This window comes from Aulonocara sp. 'chitande type north' Nkhata Bay, linkage group LG15, assembly GCF_057382095.1.
Source record: "Aulonocara sp. 'chitande type north' Nkhata Bay isolate Kocher_YH1m ecotype deep benthic linkage group LG15, A_spYH_male_GT1.1, whole genome shotgun sequence".
NCBI lineage: Eukaryota > Metazoa > Chordata > Actinopteri > Cichliformes > Cichlidae > Aulonocara > Aulonocara sp. 'chitande type north' Nkhata Bay.
This window is the reverse complement of record NC_141358.1, coordinates 15,964,212-15,979,670: the sequence shown is the minus strand read 5'-3', so window position 1 is coordinate 15,979,670 and position 15,459 is coordinate 15,964,212. Positions and strand designations below refer to the sequence as shown.

The 15,459-nt window shown below is 41.5% G+C and overlaps 2 protein-coding genes across 2 annotated transcripts in view; one reads left to right on the top strand and one right to left on the bottom strand.

Annotated features, from left to right (window-relative positions):
* Positions 1–14,505, bottom strand: part of tmem121ab (transmembrane protein 121Ab) — a 56,060-nt gene extending 41,555 nt beyond the window's left edge. Inside the window, exon 1 of the mRNA XM_086263741.1 lies at positions 14,113–14,505. The gene's annotated coding sequence lies outside the window, so the exon portion shown is untranslated. The remainder of the gene's footprint in view (positions 1–14,112) is intronic.
* Positions 6,099–8,813, top strand: LOC147312831 (uncharacterized). The gene is made up of 4 exons (XM_086264143.1): positions 6,099–6,211; positions 7,144–7,292; positions 7,991–8,155; positions 8,233–8,813. Exons 2-4 carry the CDS (start codon positions 7,236–7,238, stop codon positions 8,320–8,322), a joined length of 312 nt encoding a protein of 103 aa, XP_086120269.1. The 5' UTR covers positions 6,099–6,211; positions 7,144–7,235; the 3' UTR covers positions 8,323–8,813.
* Positions 14,506–15,459: the final 954 nt, after the last annotated feature.

Genomic DNA, 15,459 nt, shown 5'->3' with positions numbered 1-15,459 from the left:
GCAATAACGAACAGAGGTCCAGTTCGGTGACTTGAATTTGTAGAGGCGTGGCACAGCAAACAGCTGTGTAGGCACAACCGCCAGGCAATGAGAAAACACTCGCGATTTTTATCTTTCGCAAAATCCAAATGGGATTTGGTTATTTTGCTGGGAGAAAGAAACTACAGGGACTGATTTCATGGCTGAAGTCTATAGGGATTCCTCAAGTGGCCTCTTCAGGAACTGCACTTTTTGGCACTTGAGCGTTTTGGATTCATTTTTCAGCCCTGGAGGTTGCAGCTTGAGTGAAAACCATTTCAGTTAGCCAAGCTTGTGGAATAGATTATAGGGGCTTTTAAATGCTTCATGCACAGAATGATAGCATAGGTTTCAGGTGAGCAGTGTGGCAGCAAATAGTGAGCAGATCACTGACAGCTTAAGTACACCGCCATGATTGAAAGGGCGCATTGGATATACGCTGCTGTTAGGGGAGTATGTCATGTGGGTGTGAAGGAGGATCAACTTGGCTGTTTGAACTACCGGGCAGCTTCTGTTTCACGTAGCTCCAGGTTTGCTTTTTAGCTAATAAAAAGTGATGCCTTACTGATTCTACTGATTCACACTCTACACATTATTTACCAACTCTTAATCTTAAATGGAAGCATCTGCTATTTTTCTCATTCCTGTTCTTTGCATTCATCACCCATCTGTATCCCTCACTAGTGTAATAACAGAACTCCAAAATGTGAGAAATGCCATAATGCCTTCTCTCTTCTCTACTAAAACCTTTCCTGCCTTCAGTAATGCTAAATTAAAAGCAGCACAAAGTGATTCATGGTTCTTGAAATCATATCCCCGCTGACACTTCGCTGTCACTCGTAGACTCCTCTTTGCTCACAAATGCAAACATCTACTGTCACACAGAGGCATAAACCAACACGCATTTAAAAACACACACGCACACTGCAAAACACACACTTAAGACTAATCCAGACATACAGTACTCACATACCGCGCATTCACAAATTAGAAGAAATCAACTCATCTAGAAAATACACACGTGCACACATGTAAAGAAATATACACAGAAAGCATCTTATCCAGTGTGCATACTCGCAGTAATAATATAATAAGATGGAAATGTGAAACACATTCAAAATGTGGACAAACATGGAATATTGCTGTTTATTTCCCTTTTAATAGTATTACACAGCAGAAACTGCAGCATTGCTGTGACACCCTCGTTATCCATGGACGTGTGTATGTGGCCAAATGCATTCACAGCCAAACACACATGCTGACAGATTAATGTGAATCCTTGTTTTGCTGACAGTCCGAGCATTTAAACGAGCGAGGTTGTGCATGTTGTAAGCTGTTTCCTATAAGTGCCCTGAAAAATGTAAAAATGGAACACGCATACAGACGTGCACTTCCTGTCTCTACCTCCTCACAAGCCATTGAGAAGTCTGCATGAAAATGTGAAAATGGGTTTACTCTCCTACTTAAAATCACCATAAAGGAAACAGTCTCAGTGGGATAATATAGCATATTAATGTTTATGGACACTTAAATCCTCTAGAGCCTCTAGCTACAGCACATTACCTTGTTCTCTTCATTTTTGTATGTGATTCAGGTTTGGCCTGTGCACCTCAGAGAACATATATGCAGCTGCAGAGCAACAATAACATGCATGAATTAGAAATGAGGTTGACACAGAGATGTAACAGATCTTCTGAGTTTCATTCTGCAACACTCCCCTCATATTGCGGCAAGTAAATATGGCTGTAGGATAGGTAAGGTTAGAGATAGATATTTATATAGAGGAAAAGAATCTTAAAAAGAGGGCAAAACATGTACAGTATTTATGCACAATAGTTCATTTCAAGACCAGAACATATTCATAATAAACTAGCCATGAGTGTTTGCGGTAGATACTGCGCACTCAGTCTGTAAAACTATAATCAAGGACTCAGAGCAAAAGCACTGCATTTCACTCAGTTCTTCATCAGGCTCATGGATAAAGGAACACTACTTTTAGGCTGGTTACAAGGATATCTGGACATAATAAATTTAAACCAAACTACTTTTTCATATTCTTTGTGCCCCCTGAAGTCATGAAAGATTATATTTTAACTTATGCACGCAAAATACGCACAGGTTTTAGAAATGTCTTTAAGCACATACCAAGGTCTGAAGAAATGAGTGTTTCCCTATTCATTTTTTTCTCCAAAGAAAAACAAACCCCTCACTCTTATTCCATCCTGAGGCGCCAGAAAATAAAATTTAAATAGAGTAGTTTACAGGTTAAATAAAATATGAAGTATACGTTTAGAACGTATACATAGACTTTTCTACAAAGCCTGGCACAACGACTGCGTTATTTGTAAAACACAGCAACATTAGGAAATGGGATGCAAACTGCAGTTTGTCTTCTAAAAAAACAGACATGCCCCCAACATCCACTCTGCTCCCCTGAGGTCTTGTAGCAGTAAACAACATTAGTACCTCCACCCCTGTTTCTGCGAAAGACCAATAATTATTTAAGCTTCACATATACACATTATTACCCAAACCACAATCTGTTCTTGGCCCTTTCTAACCACTGTTGACCATACTTAACCATATATTAGAACAAATCTCTCTACATCTACACTCAGAAAAATTATGGTTCTTAAATGGTTCTTCAGATGTCTTCATGGTTCTTTAAAGAACCATCATACGTCAAAGAACCTTTTTATTTTGTTGATGGTTCTTCAGCTATTACAAATGGTTCTTTAAAGAACAAAAGGTTCTTCATCCTTAGCAATCTAAGTTTGATGGTGTAAATGGCATAAATATTTATTCACTATAATGAGGCTGTGAATTATACTGTGTGTTTTCTTTGTGTGCATGTGTGTGCGAAGGGAGAGGGCGGGATACCTGGCAATTACCCTTTAAGAGAAGATGGTAGGAAACTGAATATTCAAATAAAAGTTAGAAATATTTGCTTAAAAATATACTGGTGGCAGGGGTGGGGGCCAAAGCCTAAAGACCCTAACCCCCCCCCCCCCCCCCCCCCCACACACACACACACACACACACACACACACCCCTAACCCCACAAACACATTATGAATATGGTGAGTTAACAAACAGTAGGCACAATACACACATTCAAATACTGTACTTTAGTTTTTAATTTTAATAAAGCATTACTATTTTCTACTCCAAGGCATTACTTTTGAGATTATTATATATTTTTGAAAATATAGCATAATGATAATACTAGTTATTGTAAACTTTACAAACCACCCAGCAGTATGTAAAGTCAAATTATAAAATACAAGTAAATAACAATTGCAGAACAGAATGTCAGTGTAATGAACACTCAGGGCCGGCCCGTGGCATAGGCCGTATAGGCAAATGCTAAGGGCGCCGTCCATCAGGGGGCGCCACGCCAGTGCCACAAATGTTGAAGTATAAAAAAATTGGTACTATTATTTCTAAATACAAAAAATAATCCCACGTTAATTAAAATGCAAAGTAAAGCTTATTTAATAGAAATATTATTTGTTACAACATTACGCCCCCCCCCCTCCCCGCACGGTGCGCCCCCTCCCTTCCCGTATCATGGTTCCTTTTGGACGTCACCACATCAAAAAATCAACACAAGATGTCAAAAAGGCCAAAACTGTCAGGTGCCCAAGAAAGAAAAAAGAGAAAAGAAGAGGAGGAGAAACTAGAAAAAGACAGAGGTAGGTAACGTTAGCCTACATGAAATTATTTGTCTGAATGTGATAGTAACCTAAATTTTATGATATGCAAATTTTAATTTGCATATCAGTTAACATCATACATATATCTCTTTGGTTTTTCATTTATATTATATCATTTCATTTTATTCCTGGAATCATATGTTTTTATTATTAGACTTTAATACTCAGTGGTGTCACATACTCCTCTCTTCAGATGCACTGTTGAAGTTTCTAAATCCCACCCCTGGGCCATCTACCACATCTACCGCTGCTGCCTCCACTTCAGCAGCACAACCCAGCCACGATGCAGCGGCATCAAGTGGTCTTCCTGTTGCCTCCACCTCAGCAGCACAACCCACCAGTTTTGCAGCAGCATCAAGCGGTCTTCCTGTTGCCTCCACCTCAGCAGCACAACCCACCAGTTTTGCAGCAGCATCAAGCGGTGTTCCTGTTACCTCCACCTCAGCAGCACAACCCAGCAGTGATGCAGCAGCATCAAGCGGTCTTCCTGCTGCACCAATAGACCCTGCTGACTGGCCTTCTGCTTTAACTGAAAAGGTACGAACAGAGTTAGTTCACAGAGGTCCATTTGTAATTGATAGTGACTTCACATTCCCGAAACAGAAAGACGGGCGAAGGTGTCAGCATGATTATTTTAACAGACTCTTAATCAATGGGGAAAAGGTGAGAAGAACCTGGCTTATGTATTCGAAAAAAGAGGATAGCTTGCACTGCTTCTGCTGCAAAATGTTTTCCAAGAGAGATTACAAACTGAGTAGGGAAGGTCTGAAGGACTGGAAAAATGCAAGCCACTTGCTCAAGGTCCATGAGGATAGCCAGGAGCATAATGCTCACATGGCAACATGGAAGGACTTGGAGGTCCGTTTTGCGAAAGGACTCACAATAGATAAACAAGAGATGGCACTTGCTGAGGCTGAGAGAAAAAGGTGGCGTGAAGTTCTACATCGTTTGGTGGCAATAATTCAGTCCTTAGCTGAAAGAAACATGGCTTTCAGGGGGTCCACAGACACATTAAATAAACCAGACAATGGCAATTTTCTGAAAGAAGTGGAGCTTATGGCCAAATTTGATCCAGTGATGAAGCAGCATGTCAGTAGAGTAGAAAGTGGAGCTAGCAGTCACATACATTATCTGGGAAAAACAATCCAAAATGAACTGATTGACACCATCAGTTCAAGAATAATAAAACGCATTGTGGAAGATATCAAAACATCAAAGTATTTCTCCATCATTTTAGATTGCACACCTGATCTGAGTCATAAGGAACAGCTCTCTGTCATAGTCAGGATAGTGTCACAAGAAGACATACCACAAGTTAAAGAGCATTTCCTGGGCTTTCTTGTTGCAGAGGAATCAACAGGAGATCATTTGTCAACTCTCATGCTAAAACGGATAGAGGAGCTTAACATTCCTTTTGAAGACTGCAGAGGACAGTCCTATGACAATGGGGCCAACATGAAGGGAAAAAATAAAGGTGTTCAGGCAAGGTTGCTTCAGCTAAACTCAAGAGCTTTTTTGGTCCCATGTGGTGCCCACACTTTAAATCTGGTAGTAGCTGATGCTGCAAAAAGCTCACCAGATGCCCTTGGCTACTTTGGGCATTTAGCAAAATTATTCAAGCTCTTCTCAGCCTCCACCCATAGGTGGGGTGTTCTCCTGAAACATGTGAAAACCACCTTGAAATCATGGGCTGAGACAAGATGGGAAAGCAGGATAAAAAGCATTGAGGCAGTCAGATATCAGGCTCGGCAAGTCAGAGAGGCTCTTCTGGAGGTGAGGGAAACAGCTACAGACCCTGTGGTCAGAGTTGAAGCCCAGTCTTTGGCTGAGGAGATTGGATCCTATCGTTTTTGCATTTGTACAGCCATCTGGTATGACATTCTCAGCAAGATCCAGTATGTGAGTAAACTCATGCAGTCGCCCTCCATGCAGCTAGATGTGGCTGTCGACTTGCTGAAGAAAACCAAAGATTCCCTCACCAGCTACAGAAACACTGGATTTTCTGATGCACAGACAACGGCAAAGGAGATGTGTGAAGAAATGAATGTGGAGGCTGAACTCAAACAAAAGCGATTGAGAACCACCAAAAGGCACTTCGGTTATGAGTCTCCAGATGAGCCCATACAAGATGCACTTAAAAAAATGACAAAAAAATGACTTTGACAAAGCGCACTGCTTAGGTAAATGATCTGAGTAGTTCTTCATCACTGAGCAATTTGTTAATATGTGTTTCGAGCCAAATAAATGACAGGGAGAGAGAGAGTGACGTCAGAACACGTCATACTATAACCTCCCGGGAGCGGATGGAGAGGGTCAGTTGTTGGGATGCGCATGCGCAGACAGAGTGCGCGAGCGGCGGGCCTTGACCTTTCGGGGAAAAAAAAAACACTTTCTCACGGACGGTGACAGCGAAACGGATAACAGTCTTCAGTACCTGCTGGACTTTGAAGCTGTGGATTCTGGGACTGTTGGAAAAGGTAAAACATTTCCATTAAAACCTTATTACTGTTTTGTTTTTGTTACTCGTCATTGTAGCTTGCTGTTAATGTGCTAACAGTAGCGATTAGCTAGATACGTTAGCCGTTGAGGTCAGCGCAATTTAGTATCCGGTATACAGAAACTCTTTTTCCTAACAAAACCACTGTTATAATTAAGTGAAGCTGCTCCCAGCTAATTTCAACCTTTGGCTTCTAAAATATGTGGTTCAATTGCGTGCTGCGTACATAACCTAATGTCAGCTAGACCGAAATTAAAATGTAATATATTGTTAAAGTCACTAAAATGGCGCCTGAAGCCTGTTGTGACGTGAGCTCTGTGTCTGCTCTAGAAACTCTGAAATTCTGTAGATCTGAGCCGTACATTAAATACTCACATGAACCTGTACTTTGAATTCTGTATGAGCTGTATAAAATGCAGCTATGCATAAGAGTTTTGAATGAATAATTAGATTAGATACAGTAACTCTTTATTGTCTAATCAAATTATATAGAAATGAATAGAAATGTGACATGAGAAGGTGTCTTTGACTGTTCCTGTATAACTTATTTTCGGACTAGTTGACAAGTTATGCTCCGGTCATTTGATGTTTCCAAGATAGATGTTCTTTTGTAGTATAGTTAATTTTTTTGTATATTTCATTTATCCACCATCATACATCATACATACAAGCTAAGAAGAGGTCGTTATACTAACAAGAGGTATCAACGCTGGGCCAAAGTTGAGCACATGGTTAAAGTTTGTAATCTAGCCAGGGTGTAAATATCACTCAGCAGCCAGAGCTGAAGCAGGCAGCATCAACACATAAATCTACTCTACCCGGCGTAAATCACAAGAGCACCTCTGACCAAAAAGCTGTAGATTTTTCTTGTTTGCACAAATTAATCCAGAGTCACATTAATTGTGTTCACAGCGCCAACAAAATGAGGAAGAGGAGGGGCAGAAACACAATTAGGTTGAATTACAATTGGATGGAAGGCGAGGACAAGGAGAAGGAAGCTTAGGATGAGGAGGAAGAGAAGCAGCAGGAGCATCTTTAGGGATCCCTATCATGTCATTGAGGTTTGTTTCATTAATATGGTCCTCTCACAAAGAAAGATGACTTGTTTTAGTTCGCCTACTTCCTGTATTAAATAGTGATGTGCAAAATGTTGTGAAAAACCATGGAGCAGGTACGTATAGTGCATCTGCAGGTAAATGAACATCAAATCTCTAAGACAGAGTGAAATCTGTATATTTATCACCCTTATGATAACACCCATGTCAGCCATTGGTTTATGGACTTTGTATTTTGAAGCCTCAACATTTGCTTTATTGCTGTTGCTATGTTGGGACCATATTAGGATGAGGGATCAGAATCTGGAGTCATGCACACTATTGTTTCATTTAGTGTGTATCCATAAGATTCGTACAGCAGATCCAAGTTGTGCCTTGAAAACAGGAAAGTCGTCTGCATAGAGGAGAACTGTAATAGCAGGCTTGTACACAGTGAGGCTTTGTGCACTCGTTTTACTTCTGTCACCCTGTTTTGATGCAGATTTCACTTGAAATCAGGCAAAAACTGGACTTATTTTTTATGTGTTCTTGTGAATTGATTGTGTATCGCATATGTTTGATTTGACTTTCTGCAAGACAACAGTCGTCCACTGGCCAAAAAAGTTTTCCAAATACCTCCACGTGATCTAGCCTGGATTTAGAAAAGAATAGCAAAAAAAACCTGCACCTCCTGCTTCAGATGCAATTTGTGTTTCTGTGTTCAGAGGCAGCGGCGAGAGGGGAGACCTCGGCTCATCCAGCTGGAGAGCTTGACCAGGAGGAGTCGAACATTAACTCAGCTCTTCCAGGGCACCCTGCAGACTCGGCTGCTGGCATCGGCGAGGGATGACGTGAACGCCAAACTGGAGTCCATCACAGGTCAACTGCAGGTATGCGAGTCAGACCTTCTGAGGGGGGTTTCACTTTTCTCTCTTCTTTATAATTGACTCTTTTCTCTCTCTTTCAGCTCCTTGTCTCAGAGTGGGAGGGATTTGAAGCACAAAGGGAGGAACTTGTCGTTTGGTTGGCTGATATGGATGTCCGCCTGAGAGGTTGACCAGCTGACAGGAAACACGAGTGAAAAACTGAAACAAGTGCAGGTGTGGGCTTGTTTTGATATGACATATTTGATATGATACATACGTCAGAGACATTGTCCTAAACTGGACTAACAAAGGACCATGAGTACAACATGAAACGTACATTACATAACGTAAGGCTGAAGTTCATTGATCATTTTAATCATAAACTGGTTGAAATGTTTTTACTGAACATGCAAACATCTGCTGATGAAAATGGTTGATTTATTGGTCTGTTATGAAGCTATTGCTATTTCTAATGTGTTTTATCACTTTCTGATGTTTTATTAATTAAACAATACATGTATTATTTGTTGTGTTATCTGTAGCTATAGTATTTATATATATTTATTTATAGTATAGCAAATATATTTAATTATTACTGTTTAAAACACTAATATGTGACATGTATTAGTAGTGATGTTGTGCTGAGGGTTAAAATGCCTTTTTGTCTTTTGGTATACTACAAAATGACAATAAACCATTAATATATGTCTATGCTGTGCTATGTCTACTCAAATTCAATTTATGATGCATTTTATTTTGAAAGATTTAAAATGTTTTTTTAAAGAACCACTCAAAAAAGGTTCTTTAAAATGGGTTCTTTTAAAGAACCATTTGAAGGACCTTTTTAAAAATGGTTCTTTAAAGAACCATTTTTAAAAAGGTTCTTTGAAAAACCATTAAAGGTGCCCCAAAGAACCATTTCTTGATGGTTCTTTGGGGCACCTTTAAAGGTTCTTCAATGAACCACTGAAAGAAATGGTTCTTCAAAGAACCATTGTTTGAAAGGTTCTTTGTGGCACCAAAAAAGGTTCTTCTATGGCATCAGTCTAAAGAACCACTTTTGGTTCCAGTTGGCACCTTTATTTTTCTGAGTGTACCCGTGGTTAGAACGTAAGCTGCAGACATCAAGGCATGCACCTAAAAAAAGACAAGATTCTCTTCAGCACAGGCCAGGCCACTCCACTTGAGCTGATTGATTTCCCATCAGTTCTATATCCCTGATAACTGCATGCCTGGAGGGCTGCAATGGCTCCAATATTTCACTTCTATATACCCGCACAATCACACTCTCTTTAAAGCATTCAGTGCGCAAGCATGTGTATATGCGGGGCGTGGGTGGGTATATGGGTGGCATTAAAAAATGTAGGTGTGCTGTGCATGCCGTTGTGTGAGGGGAACAGCACTAGCTGCTAGTTACATGGTGACATTTGTGGTAATGACATGCCAAACATTTCTGCATATACGCAGGACAAGAGGCAGATTTGCATTCTGCTCCTGCTACAGGTCCCTTTATGTTTTTTTTGGTCAACAATCCTCCACTGGAGCAAATTAGTGAGCTGCGAGCAAAAAAAACATCCACAGTCAAAGCAGAGATAAAAAAAAAAAAACTAAAATAAAATCTTTAACCACCATACGGATGGTGCAGGTGGAATTTTATGCTACCACAACAAAGCTTGAAGTGATTGTTTAAAAATTCACATGGGTACATTTGTTTTCTCCTCTAGCCACACTCTGAGATTTGAAGTCTTTGATTTATAAACGTCCAGTGTAGCTGCTTTATGAGATGCTGAGCAGATTGCCAAATTGCCCTCTAACAGAGAAAGTGCCATTTAGGGTGGCAGTGATTTTTTTAAAGGCTGGATCTAATCATATCTTGGTTCTAGCAGTGTTAAAGTGTGGAACAGACAGAAAGATAAACTTCTTATCTTCCATTCAGGGCAATTTGCTTCTCTGCTGGAATAACAGCCGTTATTTAGCTCTAGCTGTGACCCTTACCTAGTTACCTTTGCAATTTGTATTCTTCCCAGAGCCGTCTTGGTCTTTTTCTCTGTGCATAACATTATCTCTGAGAACGGTGCAGACAAAACGTTTAAAACTGGATCATTTAAAGGCGCCTTTTCTACAGTTTGAAATACTAGCTGGATTCTATCAGATAAACCTCTGAATATACTCCATACTCCCCCCATCGCACAGTTCTTTAAGCTAGGTTTAGATAAAAGCTTGACTAATACTTAAAAACCAAATGAATTTTCTGGGTCCTCAGGGAAAACCAACAACTGTTAATTGAAAAGGCTAAATGTGTGAATGCTTTCCCCTTGCCTAATATTGACACCCACTGGTTTGTGTTTTCAAGAAAATCTGAAAAAAAAAAAAAAAAGCTTCCAAGTACGACAAATGATGAATATTTACTCAGGACTTTCCTCTGTGCACTATGCAAACTTTTATATTTTACAGTAGTTCAGGCTCCAGTTTTGTGCTGTTTGTGTGTGGGATGTGGTGATTAGAGAGTGAGGAAAGCAAGCCTGGAAAGTGGTGCCAGTATTTTTCCAACTGCTGTGCTTATATTAGCGTAGGTCATGCAGCAATCCATAATGCATGGATCGTTAACAAGGCTGGTATTTTTGATCCATAATTAATTAACCCCTGGAGAGTCTTGGGTCGATTTGTGGCTCTAAGACCGATAGTGTATGCATTTTTCTAAGACCCTCCAGGGGTTAAGGAGTATATATTCAAAGGGTTTTTCAGAGTTAAACACGATGGCTGCATGCTGCTTTTCTCCTCTGTCTCTCCCAGGCCACGTTATTGTACAGTATTGTAGCTATCGATTCACTGTGCCATTTGGCTATTGATTGGAGTGGGTGCCATTATGTCAGTGAGATTATAGCCCTCCGAAGCATAGCAATACATGAGTGCAAAACCAGTGGCAGGGAACCGGTGAGACGAGCTGTGTGCTCACTGCATCAGATGCAATAGCAGCTGTGTTTCGGCTAACGACACTGAGCACAGCAAAGCAAGGCACAACACAGAACCACACAGTTTAGCGTAGCACGCTTTGCCCAGTAGAGCCTAGCACAGGAAAGACAGAGCACTCTCATGAATCCAGTTTCTATCTCTGCAACAGGACCAAAAGACACACACCTAGGAGGGAATAACCACACTTCTGCGGACATGTAGATTTTATACTGATGAGGCTCACTGTGGCCCAGTATTCTGTGTGACAGCCATTGCTTCCTGACTGTCTTCTGCTGACCATTCAAATTGCCCACAACTCACCATGTGGCGGGGTGAGGGGGAGAGGATTTCGATTAGGAAGGGGGAGTGATGTGGAGTGAGGAGGGTGAGTGGGTGTTCACTGCCTCTGCCTGTTCGGTGGCCTTCAGATCGGCCCATCGTGTATTTATAGCAATATGGGATCTAATTGCATTTCTAGCAAAGGCCTGAATTTTAAGAGACTCCACAAATGGAATTCCGGGCATGCAGAAACATGATCCACTGTGCAATGAGCATGTAAAATGCATACTCATGAAAAGCAACGCGGTTCTGCAATCTATGTAATGCAAAAAAAGAAAAAAAGAAGAAAAATCTAAAGCAAAGCCCATCAACAAGCTGTGTTGTGGATGCCAGTGTGAACTCCCAACTGCTGACCCTAAGGCTGTGGTTGTGCCGTGCCATGTTTCTCAATGAGGCATGGTTTGAGACAGTGTGAACAACCCCAGTTGAGAAGTAACCCTCTAGGTGGGAAATGAATGTTAAACTGGCACTGCTTTCATGGTACAAGAAAATGAAATGCCTCAGGACAACTGCCCTGAACTCAGAGCATCTCATGTTCACTGCAGCCACTGCAATTTTCACAAAATAAATGCAGTTTACAGAGAGGTAAAAGGCAATTCTGGGGTGTGCCCTCTGTAGGGCCACTATTAAAATTCAAATTCATGGTCTGTTTATTGGATAATAAATTGAGCATGAAAGATTAATTTGCATTTAGTTCATCCCAATGATATAGAGCAGCAATTTCTATACAGTGGTGCCCAGAGCTTAATAACCCAGAGGCAACACTGGCATATCAATATATGCTTTCTTTCTTTCAAGGACACAGGAGTGGAGCCCCGTGGCAACATCTCCGCTGTGATTCACACTTCTTGCTTCCTCCCACTTAATTCTTGTCACTCAGAGTCTGAGCCGACATATCAGACACACTTAACGCAGTGCCGAGAGTTATCACACATTCAGTGTAATCAAAATCCTAATGAACATCATTAAAATCAAGGCTTTAAAAACTGAAGCTTACATCACTGTGAGTTTACACACAGTTAGAGCGTATGCATGTGTGTGAGAGTGTGTCTGAAGGGCTATCAGAGCCTGTTGGAGTGCCGCAGGCAAAAAAAAAAAAAAAAAAGCCACCAAAAACCACAGGGGTCACCTCTTATTCAAAGCAGCCCTGACACTGGCATTTTTCTTCTTTCACATTTTGAAAGCTAATTTCTTCGTGCAAAAGAGCTGCAGCCGACAGATCAAGCAATGCATGGAGTGAACAAGCTGGGTGGTCACATCAAGTTTAAGCACCAGTCTGGAAACCAAAAGGTCACGTGGTTAATCCCAGCAATGGCTAATGTGCTGCTTAGATTAAATGGGTATTAAAAAAAAAGAGAAAACCTTTAATGTGACAATATTTGCTATCACTTGACACAAGGCCTGTGGGTTTTATTCATGAGTGGGTTAATGATTAATATGCTCATTGTTTTAATCTATGAGGCGTAAGAAAGTTTATGAAAAAGGCCTTTTAGTCTCAGCTCCACACACAGTCCACCCCCCAAATAACATCTTACTGTTACATGACATACAATAACAGGAAAACAGCATGTATTCAAACTTCAAAGGTTTACAGTTTGAGCTCGTGGACTGATTTTGTCCTCTTATATACACTCCAATAATTACCAAACTATAGTTCTGACTGGTAGCTAAAGGAACTGGTTATCACACACCTATAACTATACGGCCTAACACACACTTTAATCATCTGAAGCTTCACAGTGGTTACACCTGCAAGATTAACCTTTGGAGTCATCTGGTTAAAGCCACGGCTGGTGGCTTTAAAAACTCAGAAATGAGGCGAGAAATTGAAACCGAGGCTTGTTCTCTCCGAAAAAGAAAGAAATATTGAAGTAAATGCGTGTGTGCTAAAAGGGAGGAGCACCTTTCTTTCTTGTGCCCATTATCAAATAGAAAGGCTCAAATATCGATGAGGTGGGAAAGCACAGGGGTCGTAAGGATTAACAGTCGCGTGCTGTGGGGGCGGTGTGAACGTCTATGTGTGTGTGTGTGTTGGGTACGGAGGCTGTTGGGGGCCTCAGAACACGGATGGACTGATTTTCCGCGCAGACCGGAGGCACGAGCCGCTGCCGCCCGGGCACGCGCTGACTCTTCAAAATAAACAGCTGCCTTAAATGGAAACCGGCGGGGGTGAGGGGGTGAGGGGGGGACGGAAGCCCCCTGCTTATCGAAGCATGGCGACAAATCTAATCATTCAAATAGCTGTAGAAACAAGTAATGCTTGGCAATTACTTTAGCCCCCCCCCCCCCCCCCCCCCCGACACACACACACACACACACACACACACACACACACACACACACACACACACACACACACACAGCACGAATTCCTTTAAAGGAGCGCCTAAAATAAGCCCCCCAAAAAGAGTCTGAACAAGAACGAGGGAAAGTGGCAGAACTGGGAAAGCTTTACACCTACCAATCTTTTTTAAACTTACTAGCGAGGAAACTGCGCTTTCTGTGATTTCAACCTCTCAGCATCACCGTTTCAATGTCTGGCATGTGCGCACATCCCGCTCCGAAGCAGCGCTGAGACAAGTGATAGCACGTTCAGGAGTCATTTGGTCTCCTTTTAATAACCTGCTCTTTCCCGTCACCACCGTGAAGATACAAGGCAGAAGGGCTTCTGCTAACTCCTGCTGGCTTACCTCCACTGGACGGTGAATCGCTGCCCCGGGTGCTGAAACGCTTAGTCTCTGTCCAGGGTGCTGAATTTCATTGCGGGTTCCGGAGAGGCTTTGTAAATCCGCTGCGAGGAGGCGCCGGGGAAAAAAGAAAAAAGAAAAACGCCGGTCCAACAACTGCTGCCGCCGTTAAGTTATGTTAAAGAAAATCCTATTCCCAGCTGCCTCTCCAGCACAGCGCAGACAGGAAGAGACGCGGAGCGACTGTGGCTCGAACACGTATGCAAAATTGTTCATTCACATTTAAACGGTGAATGCTGCAAGTGTAGCCTGCTGGCTAAATGGAACCGTTTTGGCAAGTGTAACTGCTGAGGCTTCTTGGCTAGTTGCTTCTTCCTCCGGATAGGCTTAACCACCTCTCTCTCTCTCTCTCTCTCTCTCTCTCTCTCTCTCTCTCTCTCTCTCTCTCTCTCTCCTATTCTCCTTGCTCTATCAATCACTGTTCAGTTCTAATATGTTGGAGTGACAAGTAGGAAACCAGTATCCCAGTATTGTATAGCTTACAATAGACATTACTGCCAATTCTTAAACAGAAAATCATTTGGAATTAGCCTCATTGGTCGTGATGTGATAAAGAAACGTTCAATTTGATTTAATTCAGTGCGACTGTGCACAAAAAGAAAAAGTCTCCTCCTGCTTATAAGCTCTCTAAGTCTCTCTCTCTCTTACACTCACACTCACACACACACACACACACACACACACACACACCAGGGAGAAATGAATTGAATTTATGGTCAATTTATTTATGTAGAGGGAACAGCCATCTGTTTCGGGCCCCTCCTGTCCTGTCATTTAGTGTGTTTGCCCCCTTTTTATTTAAAAGTGTTACAGTTTTTCTGCAGGAAATTTTAGTAGCACATCAACACCGGAAAGGGGGGAATTGAGGGAGGGTTCAATTAGAATAGGTATGGCAGCAGGTGTCTGAATAACAGTATTATAAGAATTAGGGTTACAAGTATAATTGAGATTTGTGTGACTATAAACTGGCAAAGTCTTTTTGGGAGCACCGATAAAATGCGGTCACTGCTAGGACACAGACACTCATCATGTCAGCGTGTTTCATTATCTGCAGTATGTGAAGTCAAAAAGCCTTCTGTGTGGAGTGAAAGTAAAAGACTAATATTATTCACATTAAGTGTGTCCTGGATTCGGGTTCTAGTTGATCTAAGATCATGCTTTATTTCCTAGTTCTCTTCCCTTATGTTTTCTCTTTCCACTCGCCTCCTGTTTTCTTATCTGTGTCTCTCCGTTTGTCATTTCCCAGATTACTCTGTTCCCTTCTTCTTGTGCCCCTGTTTTCATACTTAC

What these genes read in the sequence shown, in the direction of transcription:
- LOC147312831 (XM_086264143.1), top strand. Translation starts at nt 7,236, where the DNA reads ATGAGGAGGAAGAGAAGCAGCAGGAGCATCTTTAGGGATCCCTATCAT. An exon ending in ATCCCTATCATGTCATTGAG is followed by an intron (nt 7,293 to 7,990) that starts GTTTGTTTCATT and finishes TTCTGTGTTCAG; the next exon opens with AGGCAGCGGCGAGAGGGGAG. An exon ending in CCATCACAGGTCAACTGCAG is followed by an intron (nt 8,156 to 8,232) that starts GTATGCGAGTCA and finishes TCTCTCTTTCAG; the next exon opens with CTCCTTGTCTCAGAGTGGGA.